This window comes from Apteryx mantelli, unplaced genomic scaffold (genome assembly GCF_036417845.1).
Source record: "Apteryx mantelli isolate bAptMan1 unplaced genomic scaffold, bAptMan1.hap1 HAP1_SCAFFOLD_40, whole genome shotgun sequence".
In the NCBI taxonomy this organism is placed as follows: Eukaryota; Metazoa; Chordata; class Aves; order Apterygiformes; family Apterygidae; genus Apteryx; species Apteryx mantelli.
Window position 1 is genome coordinate 1,557,193 of NW_027118755.1, and position 18,897 is coordinate 1,576,089.

At 45.8% G+C, this 18,897-nt stretch overlaps 1 protein-coding gene across 1 annotated transcript; it reads right to left on the minus strand.

Moving 5' to 3' along the window:
• Positions 1-7,021: 7,021 nt before the first annotated feature.
• On the minus strand, positions 7,022-8,300 carry LOC136996486 (olfactory receptor 4E1-like). Its single transcript, XM_067317408.1, has 2 exons — positions 8,289-8,300; positions 7,022-7,945 (listed from the first exon to the last, which is right to left on the minus strand). The coding sequence occupies exons 1-2, from the start codon at positions 8,298-8,300 to the stop codon at positions 7,022-7,024; spliced, it is 936 nt and encodes a 311-aa protein (XP_067173509.1).
• Positions 8,301-18,897: the final 10,597 nt, after the last annotated feature.

The window sequence follows — 18,897 nt, forward strand, 5'->3', positions numbered from 1 at the left end:
GTTAGAGGTTGGGTGCAGAGGCAAGCAAGGAAGAGAGGAAGAGAGGAAGAAAATAACCAGCAGTGGATGATGATCAAGTCAGAAGCTGACTGAGTGAACTTAGCTCTGAAGAGTCCATGGGAACAAGAGGTTGCTTCCAAGGGTGCTGAGAGAATAGGCCGAAATCATAGTGAGGATGCTCTGTATCACCTTTGAAAGGTCATGGAGATTGGGGGGAGTACCTGACAAGTGGCCAAAAGAGCATGCGTCATTCATCTTCAAAAAGGCCCAAAAGAATGATCAAGCCTTTTTAACCACACTTTGGTCAGGAGTTTGTCATAGAACATGTCCTGTTCAATCACATTTGAGAGCACACAAAGGAGAAAGTGACTGGGAACAGACAGCATGGATTTACGTGAGGTAGATCATGCTCAACCAACCTCATTCACATCTGGAGTACTGCGTCCAGTTCTGGGCTCCCCAGTGCAAGAGGGATGTGGCACTACTGGAGAGAGTCCAGTGAAGGGCTACAAAGATGATTAGGGGACTGGAGCATCTCTCATGAGGAAAGGCTGAGAGAGCTGGGCCTGTTCAGCCTGGAGAAGAGAAGGCTGAGAGGCTGTCTTATCAATGTATACAGGTATCTAAAGGGAGGGTGTAGAGAGGATGGAGCCAGACTCTTTTCAGTAGTGCCCAGAGACAGGACGCAAGGCAACGGGCACAAACTGAAACACAGACAGTTCCATCTCAGTATGAGGAGAAACTTCCTGACTGTGAGGGCAACAGAGCACTGGACCAGGTTTCCCAGAGAGGTTGTGGAGTCTCCTTCTGTGGAGATATTCCAAACCCATCTGGACTCAATCCTGTACAATGTGTTCTAGGTGACCCTGCTTCCAGCCTCAACCATTCTGTGATTCTGTGATTCTGTGATTGCCTTCTGTGACGAAATGACTGGATTTCTGGATGAGAGAAGAACAGTAGATGTCAACTACCTTGACTTTAGTAAGGCTTTTAACACCATCTGCCACAATATTCTTGTACCCACAGAAGGTCCTTACCATCTAAATGGGTGGATAAGTAGGCTGAAAAACAATGGTTGAATGTTCAGACTCAGTAAGTCACGGCATGAGCGTAATTGAGTTATGATGCCTTCAGGAGCATTGGTGGAGGACTGAGCTGGATAAAGAGACCAAGCAAAAGCCCATCTGGCCAGCTGCTTGGTCTCTGCACTCACCTAACACCAAATCATCTCTGGAGAGAGAAGTAGTGAAGTGACAAAATCATTCCCAGCACAGTCTAGAACCCTTGCAGTGTGGATGGTCAGGAAAACTGGACTCCAGAGCAAAACAGGGAATGATCCATAGTGACAAATTAAACATATCCGTACATTCTAGTATGCCTAAGATCCTTTGCAGATCCAATAAAATCCAGAAGTATTTAAAGACCATTAAGGGTTAAGTAGGTTAATTTCATCACTATATGTGATTTTTTTTTCCTTACTGAAATCAATAAAAGAAAGATGAATGGAGATTTACAGGAAGAAGTACTTCTCTTTGGCACCTGAAAAATGCTGTGTGCCTAGAGGTGCTTACATTTTCTGCTGAATGTAGTGCTGAGTCTGGTGTTAGGTGTGTTAAAACATACTTCAGCAAGGACAAATGCAAAGTCCTGACCTTGGGAAGGAAGAATGCCTCCCACAATACAGGCATGAGACTGCCTGTCTGGGGAGCTGCTCTGCAGAAAAGGGACGGGGGGATCCTGGCCAAGCGTGAGCTGGACGTGAGCCTGCAGCGTACTCTGGCAGCAAAGAAGGCCAACAGCATGCAGGGCTGTATTAACAGAAGCACAGCCAGGAGACCAAGGGAAGTGATTATCCACCTCTATTCAGTACTTGCTACACACACCCCTCCATACAGGGGGAGATGTGGAGAAACTTGGACGAGTTCAGTGGAGGGCTATTCAGATGGTCTAGGGCTGAAGCACTTATCCTATGAGGAGAGGCTGAGGAGGCTGGGATTGTTCAGCCTGGAGAAGGGAAGGCTTCAGGGGAACCTAACAGCAGCCTTTGAATGCTTACCAAGAAGTCACCAAGAAGACAGAGCCAGGCTCTTTATCATGGTTCATGGTGGAGGATGAGATACAATGGGTAGAAGCCACTTTTGAGCTCCTCACTGGTGGGAGGGGCCACTGTTCTTCAGCTCTCCAGACCCCTTGGATGTAGCTGTACGTCCATAGGCCAGAGGGTGATCAACTGCTGTGTTCCAAAGCAGCACCCCCAGGCACCTCCAGCACATGTGGCTGGCTCATGAGAAAAGGGTAGGGCAGCTCCCAAGGGCAGGTAGGAGCAGCTCCTAAACTGGTTCTTTTGAAAAACTTTTTTCTTTCCCGTTTGGTGCAGGAGTCTCCCAGCAGCTCTCTGGCAGCTCGGCAAGTGTGTGCCAGGTACCAGGAACCACGGAGACCCAGAGCCAGTGGCAGGTTCCAGCAGCTGTTGCCCACTTGCAAGAGGGTTAAGCTGGACACTGCAGCATGGGAAGGCCCAATGCCAGTTCTGGTTTGTGCCATTTGAATGCAGATGGTTGGTGGTGCCCTGTGCACCTCCACCAGCTACCAAAGGCTTCAAGGACCTTGACTGGTTCCCTGTCATAGGGAATGTGGCACTGCTGGTGCTGAGGCCAGAGCCGTAACCTCTCCCGCATGCCGATCCATACCCACACACAGAGTCTGTTGAGGTGTTCCGGGAGTCCTCTGGCAGGTTGGTGCTTCTCTGCTCCCCGTCATGGGAGTGTAGGGGTGCCAATGTTCGCACTGTAGTGGGCACTCTCTTGGAGATGCTGATCCACACCCATATGCAGTGCCTGCTGCTGGTCCCTCCTCAGTAGCTATGCTGGCCACCTGAGCTGTCTCACAACTTGAATGTTTGTTTTCCCCAATCGATGAGGCCACTTGGGTTGTGTCAGAGAAGTTACAGTACTCCCTCACAAAGCCGTCTCTGCAGAAGTCTTCTCTACTTGCTGATCTGATTTGTATCACCTCATATTATGTACAGCTCCATCCTTCTGTGGAGCTCCACTGAATATTTCTTTCATGCCCATTCACCTTCACAACCTTTTTGTACTGCAAGCATACTGAATGCCTTCTGAAGCAAACCGTGTACCCCACAACTTCACCCCTTTCCAATTGCAGGGTGTGATTCTTCCATTCTTGTTCCAGAAAACGTGTAAAGCTTCTCAGAATCACAGAATGGTTGAGGTTGGAAGGGACCTCTGGAGATCATCTAGTCCAACCCCTCTGCTCAAGCAGGGTCACCTACAGCACATTGCACAGGATTGTGTCCAGATACCTTTTGAATATCTCCAGGGACGGAGACTCAACAGCCTCTCTGGGCAACCTGTTCCAGTGCTCTGTCACCCTCACAGTAAAGTTTTTTTCCTCATGTTCAGATGGAACTTCCTGATTTTCAGTTTGTGCCCATTGCTTCTTGTCCTGTTGCCAGGCATCACTGAAAAGAGTCTGGCCCCAACCTCTCAACACTTTCCCTTCAGATACTAATACACACTGATAAGATTCCCCTCTCAGTCTTCTCTTCTCCAGGCTGAACAGGCCCAGCTCTCTCAACTTTTCCTCGTAAGAGAGATGCTCCAGTCCCCTAATCATCTTTGGAGCCCTTCGCTGGACTCTCTCCAGTAGTGCCACATCCTTCTTGTACTGGGGAGCCCAGAACTGGATGCAGTACTGCAGCTGTGACCTCAGCAGGGCTGAGTAGAGGGGGAGGATCATCTCCCTCGACCTGCTGGCAATGCTTCCTGCTCCTATGATGCTCAGGATAGCATTGCTGCCTTTGCCACCAGGCACATTGCTGGCTCACGGTCCACCAGCGCTCCCAGGTCCTTCTCCGCAGAGCTGCTTTCTAGCAGGTCAACCCCCAGCCTGTCCTAGTGCATGGGGTTCTTCCTCCCTAGGGGCAGACCCTGCACTTGCCTTTGTTGAACTTCAGGAGGTTCCTCTCCGCATATCTCTCCAGCCTGTTAAGGTCCCTCTGAATGGCAGCGTGGCACCTTGTGTAGGCAATGCCAATGTTATCAGCATGACCAATACAAGGCATGGTTCCCCAACCTAAAGTACATATCTAAAATGGGCCAGGTGAAGGGTGGTCTCACCAGAACTCACCCCTTGAGTCCTCAGATGGCATGGACACTGCTGATTTCCCTCTCTAGAGAGTGTCAGAGGCTGGGTCCGCTTCTATGGAGAGAAGTCTTGCCCTGAAGCCTCAGGCCTGGGGATATCTCAGATGCTTCTTCTTGGCAGCCAACTCAGTGCCTGTTTTAGTATATTTGGTGCTTTTCCACGACTATTCCCCCCCCCCCCAAATCATGAAAATGCAAGCATTTCATAAAAGATAGTCAGAAAGACCCTTATTAGAACCAATAGCAAACTGTCCCCTCCTAAGATCTCTGGAGGAAGCCAGAAAGGTTGTAATAAGCACCAGAAAATGCCAGGAAGCCCAAGGCTTCTTCTGAAGGGCCAATGGGTCACAGCTGAGAGGTAGTGTTTGCCACTGTGTAGGGCTGGGATAGGAGTGCAGGAAAAGAGCTGTGTGCATGTAGGAATGTGGCTGGTACAGGCAGGATGGAGAACACAGAGCATGCGGTGGCCATGTTTAAGAAGAAGGATGTGCAGTTCAGTGCTGGGATATAGTATGAATTTGAGGACACAAGCAAGTTTGGGACTGGGATATCTTAGGTGACTGAGGAGCATTAGCAGCATTTCGATAGAAGCCAAATGGCTTGTTGGGGAGCTCAGACACCAGCAAATTGCAGAAGCCCATAGCTTTGTTTTTCAAGCAACACCCAATGGGGATGGAGACAGTGCTGTAAAGTGAGGGAGACCTGGAGTGAAAAAAGTCAATGTAAGGTGAGCAACTGGGACAATCGCCTTGGTCATCCATACTGGCTCACTAATCTCATTCTTGTCCTTCCTGTGTTTAGGAATGACTTCCATGAACATTTGCTCCAAAACCTTCCCAGGAACTGAGGTAAGGCTGGCAGGCCTAGAGTTCCCTGGATCTCCCTTGATGCCCTTCTTTCAAATGGGGATGACATGGGCCTTTTAGCAAGCATCAGGAACCTTCCTGATCACTCTTGTCTTTCCAAGATGATTGAGGGTGGGCTTGCAATGACATCAGCCAGCTCTCCAGCACACACAGAGCCATCACGTCTGGTCCCATGGGATTGGCACATACGCCTCCTTTCATAATCCCCTTGGCTCTTTCATTGTCCCAGGATGCTACATCAAGGGGAAAGAAGATAGACAAGCAGAGAGTTATGCAACAGATTCCCAGATCAAGTCACTAACAAGCAGCTAACTTCATCCATCTGCACAGCCCTCCCTTTCATGCTCTCCCAGCTGCCTCCCCTGCCTCCTCCCCCATACCATAAGGAGTTTGGAGCTCCCCACTGCCCATATCCACCCACACACAGCCAGCTGTTCCCCAAAGCCTTCCCCTGCAGCGGTCAGTAGAGAAGAAACACCAAGCCAGAAAGGGAAAAGCTTGGGGACTTTGCTCCTTCTGTGGCCTTCCAGACATTGGCACAGAGTCTTCATTCAGCATCCTTCTCTCACTGACTTCCACAGGGGAAAAAAAACAAAGAGGCAATGGCCAAGTTACCATTCTGTGATTGAACGTGAGGCTTCATTTGGAAGGCTTTCTTCCCTTCTTGTCATACTCGTATTCCATACTCATGCTCATACTGTCTGGTCTGTGGTCTCAACTGTGAGGACTCCTGACACATTTTCCTGTGGGAATTCCTTTTCTACCTGAAGGAAAATAAAGGTGTGTGTGTGTGGAGGGAAGGTTCATTTTTGAAACCCAAACTGATCATTCCAAGGGAACAGTCAGGAGCCTAAAACTGTGCTGTCTGCAAGTTAAGCCATTGTTCGCACTTTGGCTGTCACAAAGGAATGAGACATTCTGGCGGGCTTCAAGCTCTGGGTGATGCTACTGCAAAGGTGTCAAAGAGAAAGAGCCCTGATCTAGACACTTTCCATGGAAAAGAAAACCATTCACAGGTTGTGCCAGGAAAGACTGCAAAGCAAACTTCTCCCAGGCCACTTACAGCATCATTACATTCTCTCCCCAAGACCCACTGCTCCCTCCTCCACCTCACAGCACCCCACTCCAGCTCCTTCAGCAGCCTTTCAGCAGCCTGTCAGCAGTGAACTGATGTGTCCCTGCTGAATATGACAACAATCACAGCTGTGGCATCCCGGCGCACCAGCTGCAGGGCTGCAGCTGGACACAGCCAACCCTGACAGCACTAGCTCAGAGCCACCCCAAAGGCCATCAATGCCAAAGGAAGCAAGGACCAGAAGATGTTTTGGAGCTATGCCCATAAGGGGTCATTGATATCTCTCATCAGAGCTCATGGGATTGTGGGTGTTGAATATCTGGCCCAATGAGCTATTGGAAGCCAACACCGCTTCATTGAGTTTGTTTCAGGAAAATGAATTGTCCCAAGCTTGAAAACAGGTATGCAGGCTGCATGACAAGCTCAGAGGACTTTTCATCTTGTTGAGGTTTGGCCCCCTTCTCCATCTGAAGCAAGGTAGGGGCATTTGGCTTTTTAAAGCACAGTTTCCCAAGACCGCTCTTTCTGGTATTTCAGTGGATGTTCTGGATGGCCTGGGAATCTTACATGGACAAAGGAATGAAATATATGGGAAGGAAAGAAAGAGGAAGGAAAGTGTGTTCCCAGAAAGCAGGACTTTGTCATAAACATGCACTCCAGATTAGAACGCCTCTTACTTGCAGAGCTCCTTGGCATTTCTATTTCAAAACCTGTCCTCTGATAAATGAGCTTAAAGCATCCCTCAAAGAACTTGTTGTGGATGAGAGCCAGTGCCATTGTTTGATTTCAACTCAGTGCTAAGGGCACAGAGAAGTCAAAATCTGAAGATACACGCCCAGAGAACACCCTGGAGGGAGGGGATAGGGACAGACAATACACAGGGATTGGCAGCCTTCCGTTCACACCCAACGGTGTCACTTGTCTTGGGAATCAATCTGCCGCCTGCATAGCTTTCTCAAAGCATTTTTCATGTCCTCATTCCTAAAGGTATAGATAATGGGGTTCATCAGAGGGGTAATGGCCGTGAAGAAAACTGACACAACTTTGTCTGCAGCTAAACTCTTGGCTGGCCTGAGATAGATGAAAATGCAGTGTCCCAGGAAAAGCGTCACCACTGTCAGGTGAGCAGCACAGGTAGATAATGCTTTGTGTTGCCCTTCCGAGAGATGGTTCCTCAGTGAGACCAAGATGACCACATAGGAAGTCACCAGCACCAGGAAGCAGACCACAGAGATGAGGCCTGAGGTGGCGACAAGGAGCATTTCTAAGACATGGATGTTTGTGCAGGCCAACTTAATGATCAAGGGGACATTGCAAAAGAAGTTGTCAATGGCACTGGGACCAAAGTATGAGAGACTGAGGGTCAGGGCAGTGAGGGACACAGAATGCATCAGTCCTCTCATCCACATGACTGTGGCCAGCTGGAGGCACATCTTGCGGCTCATGATGGTGCCATAATGCATGGGGTTGCTGATGGCTAGGTAGCAATCATAGGCCATGATGGTGAGGAGAAAGATCTCTGTGCAGGCAAAGAGGTGGAGGAAGAACATCTGCGCCTCACACCCCTCAGAAGAGATGCTCTTCTTGTCCACCAGGAAGTCAGCCAGCATCTTGGGCATCACCACTGAGGAGTGGCAGACGTCAATGACAGAGAGGTTGCTGAGGAAGAAGTACATGGGACTGTGCAGATGCTGGTCATGTGCAATCGTGAAGATGATGAGAATGTTGCCCAAAATAATCAGCACGTAGACGACCATGAAGAAGGTGAAGAGGGCCAGCTCTACAGCATGGTTGGTGGTGAGGCCCGAGAGGAAGAACTCACTCACTCTAGTGTGATTCTGCCACACCATGTTTACTGCTGCATTGCACCTAGGAGAAAGGACATGGTGAAAGGAGAATTAAATTTATGGTATGAGAGGACAGAACATGATGACAATCATACAGACTTGAGCTATATGGAGGAAGAAAGACAGAACAGCCTAACAGTTTCACCCAAAAGGTGATGCCTAATATTAGCAGAAGTATTCAAGTTTGAAGGACAAGCGAGTACTGGAACAGGTTTCCAAAGGAGACTGTGGGCTTTCTTCAGTTTCCAGACAATGCAATGCAAGCTGACTTACTTCTCTGACTTACTCAGGAGCTATCAGGTTGCAGGAAGATTTGCCTCCTGGCAGAATGTACCTCAGGATCCATCTTTCCTGATTCCAGGTGTCTAGTTTAAGCTACCTGTCTGCAATTGTCAGACATAAAAGGGATGAATCTGTGCCTGCAGTTATTCCTCTTCCTTCACTGTAGAGGAAACCAAATGATTAGTGGAAGACTTCTGTGTTGGGCATTGCAGTTTAGTGAGATGACATCTGAATAGACTTCAGGGAAGTCACTGCTAACTTCTTCATAGATCTCATAGACTAGGAATTTAGGCTTTCACTAAAAGATCATTTTTAAGACCCTAGATACTTGTTGCTGCTGTTTGCTAAGTCTTGCCTGGTTTTCAACCTCCTCCCAAAATAAGAATACCCAGCACAGTCTCCAAATGTGGTATGACACCACCTTTTCCTGCTAGGTAGCTGTCTGCAAATTCATTTGAGTGTGGCATTCACTTCCCCAGCTGCAACCTTGCTTGGGGAGAACAGATTCACCTGCTTTTCAGTCAGGAGCCAGTCAGAAACCTCAGCTGCTTGATAGCTGATGTATTTATGAGGGATCAAGCAATGCAACACCTGCAGTCACAAATTCAGTGACCTTGAATAGCTCTGCCCATTCCATATTCCAGTGTTCCTGTGATTGTATTTTCATTTTGAAATGAAAATCTAAAAATTTTGGCAAACTAATCAGAAGTACACATACACAAACACAAAATCTTGCCTTTGGAACAGGAGTGAGACGAGAGGACATCGAATAGGAACCCTGTCCAACAAAGGAGAAAGCTTGTTTACAGCGCATGGTTCAAGGCGGTCATACAACAGAAATAATGATGTGGGAAATGGCAGAACTTCTCAAAGTTCCCCACTTTGCTAAAATGAAGCCATCTCTGAGTATGAACCCAGGGTTCTTGTATTTGGAAATCAATGTCACTGTGGTTTCCTTGCTGCTGATACGCTGAGCTTCTGAGAACAGGGCTAACCAAGCACCTGAACGATAGCTACATTTCTAACAGCGTGTGGACGCTCCAGAAATGGCTGAATACCCCAATAGTGGTCTGCAGCTGTTACAAGTGGAGCCACAAGCCTGTAAAATGTACATTTACATTAGTATTTTCACCTGTTACAGCTCCCACAACTAACATTTTCATAGGGCTCTAAAGTTGCCAAGGACCCGCACAGAGGCTCCTGTCTTCATTTGGAGTCTGCTGAGAGACAGATACTGATATCTCCGAAGACACCTGGTAGAATCAGATGCCTGATTTCCTCCTGTACTCAAGGTCTTGCAAAAAGGACTGAAAAGCAACCAAACAGAAGTGTTGTTCTCCTTCCAGTCAATGTCTCAGCCCCTTCTCCCTGCAACAAACCCAAAAGCAAACAGAGTAGGGAGGAAAAACCGAGCTTACTTATGTAGGTTCCAGTGGTGTCCGGAAAAAGAATGATTGTGAGTTGAATTCCAGTGTTTTTTCTCCATAAAAGAAAAAGCAATTTTTGGTCTAAAAAATGGAGATGGATAAACAAATTTCTTCCTTTTGATCGGCATCCGTAAATTCCTCTAGCCAGAGGAACTGATAATTCCTGCAACTGAACAGGCAGGGTTTGCTTTGGTTTGGATTTTTTTTTTTTTTGAGGGGGGGTCCCTCTAATATACCCAAGTTATCTTGTGCAGATGGTCCCCTCATACTGGAAGATAATCCTGATAATTAACTAGTTCAAGTCTTTAATTAAAAATAATAATATTAATAAATAATATAAAATAAAATAAAATAATCTTGATTAGTTACTTCATGAACAATGCAAAAATCAAAATAGAAACTGAACTTCTTGCCTACTTCCAAAGCTTTCCTGCCCCCAAATCAGAAGTTGAAGCTCAACACTGACAGGATAAACAGGGATGTAGAGGTGACTTACACTTTCAACCCTTCCCCGTAACGGCTAGTTCTGGAGAGCAAGAGCATGTGCTACTCAATTACTCTGAACACCAAATACAGAACCTTTTGTGCCATGATGAAGTCATAGAGAACTGATAAAGCTTGGGCTGTGTGCTTGTCTGAAAGACAGATTTGGGACTCAAGAAATGTTAAATGCATGCCTTACTAGAGAGTCACAAAGGGATTTGTTAAATCATCCTAGGTTGTTGACAGTATAAGCTTTGGAAGAGATTATAGAGCTGTGGATCCAGTTAGTCACCCAGAAAACCTGTGTGGCTATAGTAGCTCACACAGTTGTTCAAGGTCCATTTCAATGGCCTCTGGAGACAAAGAACAAATGTTCACCCATGCCACATAACTCGCTTTGCCTTCTTAAAGGTGTTCTTGGTGAACTAACACCAAGTTTACGCACTGGGAGAGCAGAATACAGCCCATGAGCTCTGCCCAAATGACTTGGACTTAGGAAAGGGATCACAAACTCAGTGTGGATGAAGGCCTCTGAATAAGAGCTGCCACGCTGAAAATCTGCACACTGCAACTAGTGCAAACTGAGTGATCAAAAGCGCCAATGGAGAACTGACAAAGGATTGCTGCTTCAGGCATTCATCTTAAGGGATTTTCCTTAAAAAGAGAGAAATATTAATAAACAATATGCCTAATGAATGGCATTCAAGCATTATGTTTCTTATCTCCTTGCAACAGTGACAAAAGGTCAAGTATGGGCACGATTACTTTCTCCGGTTCTTCATTTACATCTTTAGCTGCTCTGTCAGTAAGAACTATGGATGTTTAGAACAGCTTGAGAACAGCGTGGGGGAAGATCAAGCAAAGGAATTAACCAAGCCTCAGCTTCCTAAAATCTTATCTCAGAATGAAAACTTTGCACATTGCTCTGAATACACTTCCAAAAAAAAAAAAAAAGGGTAGAAAGTGATGTCTTTTGTATGGTAACTTAATCTTGGAAGAAAGCCCTTTTTTTTTACGTTTCCCGGTGAGGCAAGGGAGTTCAAACACAGACTGATAAGCATGGCCTAAAAGTTACAAAGTGAGGTACCAGGATTATCTGCACAGAAAGAGGTTAGGTGCTCATTTGTCACAATGAAATTCACCTATTGCTGATAAAGCTGAAAAAAACAGCAGCTGACCCTGGAAAGCGCAGCTGCTTTTGCTCCAGCTTTTATTTCTCCTCTGTGGCTACTTTTCTCCCAATTAGCTTGCGGAGTGCCCACCTCATGTATTCATTTCCCAGGATGCAGATTATGGGATTTAGCAGGAGGTGAAGGCTGTTTTAAGAAGACTGATATCACAGTGTCCTCAGCGAAGCTGGTGCAAGGGCCGGAGTAAATGAAGATGCAGTATCCCGGGAAGAGCATTACAACCATGAGCCCGATGGCAGAAGCACTGAGGGCCTTGTGCACACCTTTGCACAGATGTTTCTGTAGCAAGACTAGGAGGATGCCATAAGAGGCCAGTGGGACCATGAAGCAAGCCTAGATGAGCCCAGAGCTGGAGATTTTCAGCATCTCAATAATGTAGGCATTCATGCAAGCCGCCTTGGTCACTGGCTGCACATCACAGACCAAGCTGTCAAATTCTGTGAAGCAGGGCAGTTTGATCATAATTCCAGTCAGGCCACAGGGGATCCCTGTCCCCACGCACACAGCCCCAGCCAGCTGTAGGCGTACTCTTGCATGAGTGTGAGATGATAGTGCATGGGGTTGCAGATGGCCCTGTAGCAGTCATAGGCTGTTGCAGTGAGGAGGCAGATCTCTGTACAGACAGAGATGAAGGAAGAACATCTGGGCCACACATCCTTCCAAAGAGATGATCTCCTCTGCACGGAAGAGGTCACCCAACATTTCAGGCTCTGTAACAGATGAATGGTGGATCTGGAGGAAAAAAGGGTTGCTGAGGAAGAGGCATGTGGCTATGAGAAAGTATCAGTCGTGATCAACAGACAGCAATATAAGGAGGTTGCCAGGCAGAGTCATGAGATGGAGGGACAGAAACACCACAGAGAGGATCATTTGTACCTCTAAGCTGGAGGGCAGTCCCCAAAGGATGAACTCTCTCACTGTGGTCTGCTTCAGTGTCATTTCTGCCATGCTTTTGGTCATGACAGAGGGAAGGAAATTTTTCACAGAAACATCTTTTCTTTTTTCTTTCTTTTTTTTTTCTTTTTCCAGGGGGTGGGGTGAGGGTGTTAGTCCTTGAGATCTGTTTTGATCCTCCCATATTGCTACCAGAACTTAGAAAATAAAGGGATGGAGAGACCTACCGAGTGGGATTTATGCCTCCCAATTTATACCTCACTATAGACTCACTAACTGTGAAAAGACACTAAGATCATTAGCTGAAGTAACCAGCACATTTATACTGGCTCTTAAAGCCCAGCCTTTTTACTTTCCTTTACCCTGGACATGCTGAGTCCTTCTTGGAACCCTGCTACATTTTTGGTCCTAGAGCTGCCTTGTGTTAGTGAACTCCATAACTCTATAGCAAAGGCTATTAATTCAGGAGCAAGGTTTAGTTGTCAGTGTTGTTTTGTAGCCTACTACATAAGAAACCCTTACTCTTTTCCACATAAAAGCCCGAAGTTATAAAATAAAGAGTTACATTTCTTATAGTAAGCTTTCCTTTTTGATAGGACATACCTGCTAGTAAGACTTAAGGAAATCAATCTAGTTATTTTCATCTATTTATTCATTCATTTATTTATTTATTTATTTATTTACCAAGAAAAAAGTATAGGAATAGGTTGATCAAAGCCTCTAATTGCCTTCAGGGAGACCAGGAGCCTTTTTGATGTAGCAAAGGTATTCACCTGGTCAGTGAGGCAGCAGTGGTTACAGAGTATTTTCCAATAGACTAATTGTCAGCTGGAGTAGTTTACAAAAGGTAGTGATGGATAATCCATCACTGAGAAATGGCACAAGAAAATTATTATTATTATTATTATTAATAATAATAATAATAAAGAAACCCAAATGACAGGACTGAATATTCTTCTTGAAAAACCTGCTTGATTTGCAATACAAGTTGAATTCAGCCCTGTCTTCACTAGAAGATCAAAGTAGGTGATACATTTATAATGAAACCAGCTAAGAGTCAGTATTCTATTAATAAAGTGGGATATTGACAATCTTGTTGGTGGTGTTAGGCTGAATTACTTTGGGTTGACAGGTGGAATAGTAAAATTGAAAAAATACACTGCATCAGTTTTCCCTTATAAAAATACCTGTGAAAACAGCACCCAAAGAATATTTGAAATTCTCTCTGCAAATGCATCTAGCTACATATGAGCCTTCTCTGGGAAGAGCGTGAAAAATAATTCAGTACTCCTACTAATTCTACCCTGCTTTGGAGTTCTGGAATCTCTTCTCTTTGTTACTTCTTATGCAGTGAGCAATTGTTGACCTGGATTAAGAGACTGTCAATACAGAGCTTTCAGGCCAGACTGTAGCAAATGCAAACTCCAGATGTTGTGTAAGTGGTGTTATGAGTAGTGAATTCAGCCAGATATTCTTCTCCCAAGTAATTAAGCCAGACTTCCCCCCATAGAGAAGCATAAGAAAAATCTTGGCTGTCTTTCTTTTAGAGTTGCAGTCCTGTGTTCCTCTCCAAATGCATAAGTTCTTGTTTCAGCCTAAGTGCAATCACTCAGAACAGTTCCTCTCAACTTTTGGGAACTGGGGCTTTTAAAGTGAAGCACAGAGACCATTACTGAGATATTCAAGTTCTTACAGACACAGGCACACATCCTGTGACAGTCCCTCCAACACCTGAGTGACTGCTTGGAGAGTTACTAAAGTCACGGGTTCTTTTCTAAGAAGATGTCAGAAAGCAGCAAGCAGGGCTGCTCCACAAGCAAAGGCGAGCTGGGAGCCCAGGGTGGCCATAGCATGGGCAGCACCTGCACCAACAGGGCACAGACCCACAACACCCAAGCAGGTCTCGGTTGGGGATAGCAGTGGGTTCTGTCAGCAGTCTGATAATCATCAGACCAGGCAAGGTGATGAGTCAGGTCCAAGCTCGGCATAGGAAGCTGTGGGAGATGACCTTGAAGATGCAAGATCATATTGCCTGTGGTTGGTGACTTGTGCACAAGTGGAAACATTATCACTCAGCAATGGCCAAAAGAGCCACAGTGAGAATGACAGCCAGCCAGAAACAGAGTAGCTGCAGCTGGAGACATCCCACCTGTGTGAAAGGAACAAATGCTCCAGAATGACTCACTGATAATAAAGCCTCCAACTGCAAAATCTGTGTGGGAGAGGATTGGAAGGTAGTTGACTGTTGCTCAGCCCTCCTGGTTGACTTCCAGACTGCTGCAAGACCTTGTGGTGGAGCTTCCACACTCATGCCAGAAAGCTGCAACGTGTAAATGCTCTCAGGTCACATGTTTTTAATACATAGACAGTAGGAACAGGCTGATCAGTGCCATCAAATTACTATTGTGTGTTGAATGTATAAATGTTTGTAGCTTCGCAGTTACTGCCATATATTGAGGGTATCTTATAAAGTGCTTATATTGTGGTAGTCATTTAAGTTACATAGTAGCATTTTTATATATATATATAAAATTAAACTGTAGATGTGTAATTTACAAGTTTAGGAGTGTGTGTATTGCTTCCCATATCCTGAGACTGAACCATAGCTCAGCTGGTCTGGGCCATTTGCTCAAGCTGCATTATCACATTAATTGCCGTAGTCAGAATGATGAAGACTTAGCAACAGATACACTGATTGAATAGGCTTTACCTATGGAATGATTAGAAAAGGCCACTCATTTTTCCTGACCCTAGATGGGACGAGACCTGAGCAGCTGCTAACTGGCAGAAACTGAACGAAATTCAAAAGCAAGCAGAGACCTCTGAGGACTGTTAATAGGTCTGGGGTGAGGAGCAGGGGGTGCCAGTTCTTCGCCATGATATTGTTAAGCCTCTTGTAATCTATACAGGACCGTAGTCTTCCTCCGGCATGTGTAGCCAGTAGGAGAGGTAGATAAACCACTGTGCCAGATTGTCCTTGAGGTATTCTTTGAGGGCTGCTAATTCAGGGTGGCAAGGCACCTCCTTTCTTGGGATCAGGTCAATGTGGCAGTCATATGTGTCATAGAGTGGTAGCGTTTCTTCGGCCTTCTTCTCAAAGACATCTGTAAAGTCACTCACAGTGTTTTGGAGGGAGTAGGGCAGTGAGTGAGGCAGAGGCAGAGTTACAGTCCTGGGGCCTGGGTGATTCAGGGTGGCAGGCTGTGGGGCTTGGCAGAGCCCTGGTGGTGCTTGGTTCTGAGACTGTGTGGTGAGAACAGAGCCATGGTGTGTAGGTGTCGTATTTGGCCCTGTTAGCGTGCAATTATGTTCCTTGTTTTTTGTCTTCCAGGGGAGTGTTGTAGGGCTCTTGGCATCAGTCAAGTCCATGGCAGCCATGCAGCCAGGAAACTGCTCATAGAGTGCAGAGCCAGGGACGTGGGAATCTCTGGACCAACTCACAAAGGTGCTGTGGTGGGAGACACAGACATAAGATGATCCTGTAGCAGGAGAAAGCCTCATAGTCGCAGCCCCTGGTACTCACAGGTGACTCAAACCACCCCGATGTCTGCTGGAAGGGCAGCGCAGCTGGGCACAAGGAACTGAGCAGACTTCTGGAATTCACAGAAGATAATTTCTTGGTGAAGGTGATTGACGAGCTGACTAGGAGAGATGCTTTGTTGGACCTGATACACTGGAGGGCATGGCTGCTATTCAGAGGGCCTTGACAGGCTGGAGAAATGGGCTAACAGGAACCTCCTGAAATGAAGGAAAAGCAAATACTATGGCTCGAATCTGGGTGGAATAACCCCATGCAACAGTGCAGGCTGTGTCCAACTATCAAGTAAGCAGGTCTGCAGAGAAAGATCTGGGGATTCTGAAAAACAAGAGCTTGAAAATGAGTCTGCAGTGTATCACTGCAACAAATGAAGGCCAACCACACCTTGGGTGTTGACGGGCGAGTGAAGAGTTAACAGGACTGAAGTTTGTCAATTGATATGCAGAAGTACTGAGAGCACAAGAGCTGACCTGCACAAAGCTGTTGAACAGAGGACTTAATAGGACTAAAGTCGTCTACCAACCCATATGCGCAAGGACTGATATGCGCAAGGCTGCGGAATGATTAACAAGACTGGAGAAGTGAAGTCTGCCACCTAGAATCTGCACGGACCCCCGGGGAGGGAAGAAACAATACAGAGGTATTGTGGTCTTGCCTCGCTAGCAGGGTCCCCCCAAGCAGACAAACAAACAGTCCTGTGATTGTGAAACTCGCAAAAAGTCAGCAAAAGCAGTGTTTGCCCAGAGCCCCAGCCGTATAAAAAGAGACTTGGGAGCTAGGAGAGTTTGAGCAGGGACGGGAACGTGACCTGATCATCCTCTCCAGCTGGACCGTGAGTATTCCCCCCCCTCCCCTTTTCCTGGGACGCTGGGTTAAGGTAATTCCTCGAGGTTGAGAGACCTCTCACTAGGAGAGTGAACAAGAAAGCTTTCAAGTAGGGATAAGCAGTCCTTCCAATTAATAACGCAGTAATCGACGGTTTCAGGTTATCCTTTCTAAATTAGTAACTGATGGTTTTGTGTTATCCTTCCTAAATTAGTAATCGCATTATCTTAATGGATGTTACTAATCCAAGAACTTGTGTGAGGAAATAAACATCTTTTTTATTATTATTATATTACTGTCTCAGTCGTTGCTATCGAACCTTCATAGCATGACAGCGTGACAGGTGTATTAGTAAGAGTGCAGCCAGCAGGCCCGGAGGGAAGTGATCCTTACCCTCTCTTTAGTACTTGTGAGGATACCTCTAGAGCATTGTGTCCAGTTTTGGACTCCCCAGTACATGAAGGACATTGACGTACTGGAGCAAGTCCAGTGGAGGCTCTCAAGATGCTTAGGGGACTTGAGCACATGATGTACAAGGAGATGGTGAGGAAACTGGGCTTGATCAGCCTTAGGAGGAGAAGGCTAATGCGACACCTTTTTTCCTCTCTACAACTACCCGATCAGCAGATACAGACAAGACAAAGCCAGGCTCATCTCAGATCTGCACGGTGATAGTACAAGAGGTAAGGGACACAAGATGGAACATAGAAAATTCTTATTAGACGTATGTTTTTATTTAATTTGTTATTATTGTTATTATTATCTACCATGAGAGTGGTCAAATACTGGAAGAAGTTCCCCAGAAAGGTCATGGAATCTCCATCCTCGGAGGTGTTCAAGACTTAACCAGACAAATCCCTAACAATTTCATCTGCTTAGACCTGCTTTGAGGAGGGGTTTAGACCAGATGACCTCTGGGGGTTTCTTCCAATTATTCTATGATTCCAAGATTACAAATGCTTTGAATCAATAACATCCTCTTCTACTATTTTGTGTGTAGAACACCAAAGTGTTAACACTGCTGTAATGTAAATTACGTGGTAGCTAAATGCTCAAAAAGAAGACGGTATTTATTTTCTCCAGTCATAGATGGGAGATTCATCCACCCAAAATCAGATTTCTAGCGTATAGATATCTATACCAAAACTTGTATTGCCTTTGTGCAGGTAATGGATAGAATTGGTCATATCTCAGGTGTGATTCATCTCCTGAGGTAGGGGTGGGTTTTAAAACCAGCTTCACCTATCTGCATTTCTGTGTCTACAGGATATGTGTGCACATGTGAGCTATCCCTCCAAAGCTCCTGTTACAGTACATGGAAATCTATGGCTCAATTTATTTGTCCACACATAGGAATCTTGTACCATCAGGGAGGCCCCCAGGTTTTCTGTCTGACCTCCACTTTCTGCTCCACAAGCCAAGGGTCTGCCTTGTGTTGTACTTACCAGCCCCTGGAGATACTGTATGGCATCTCAGGTGTCACAAGAAAAGTGGGTCTAGGCATGCGGCAAGTCCTCTTTCATTCATAAAATGAACCTGAAACAAAAACACCAGCTGTGGATGTCTTTATTGGAGATGTCTGAAGGTAAGGGAGATGGATCCTTTAGGAGTCAGTCTCCTGACTCCTGCTGGAGTGAGGGTCTGCTCTTCTGAATCTAAATCATAAAAACCCTTCCTGCAGTAAGTGCAAAAGGAGAAACACCTTGAGGACAATTCACACTCTTCCGTCACCCCCATCAAATACCTCTTTTAAAATGAGTCCTCTTTTGTTTTGATCTTCACTGAATGGAACACACTACAGTGCGTTTCAAACACAGAATACATGTAGAACTGCTCCCATTAATGCTTTTTACCTGACTTTTAATCTGTTATTCATTTTTCTAGGTGCAATTCGTGACAAAAAAATGAATGAGGACATTAAAACTAGGTCAGGAAAATCATCCTACTGGCATTTGGAAACCTTTACAAATGTCAATACCTCTCTTTCTAGTGTTCTTCATGATTTACATTGTGACCATGTCTGGGAACATCCTCATCACTGTGCTGTTTGTGGCTGATTAGCTCTTCCATAACCCATGTACTTCTGCTTTGGAAATCTGCCAGTGTTCCACTGTCATGCCCAAGACGCTGGCCAGTTTCCTGAGTGGAGAAGAAAAAAATCAATGTTTTTGACTCAGAATTATATTTTTTAGTTTTTTACCGGGTGCAAAATCTTACTGCCTGTTGGCAAGGTCTTTGTGCTTAGGATTAGCAAATAGGCAAAGGATTTTATTATGAAGCTTGCATGAGCGAACAATGCTGCTT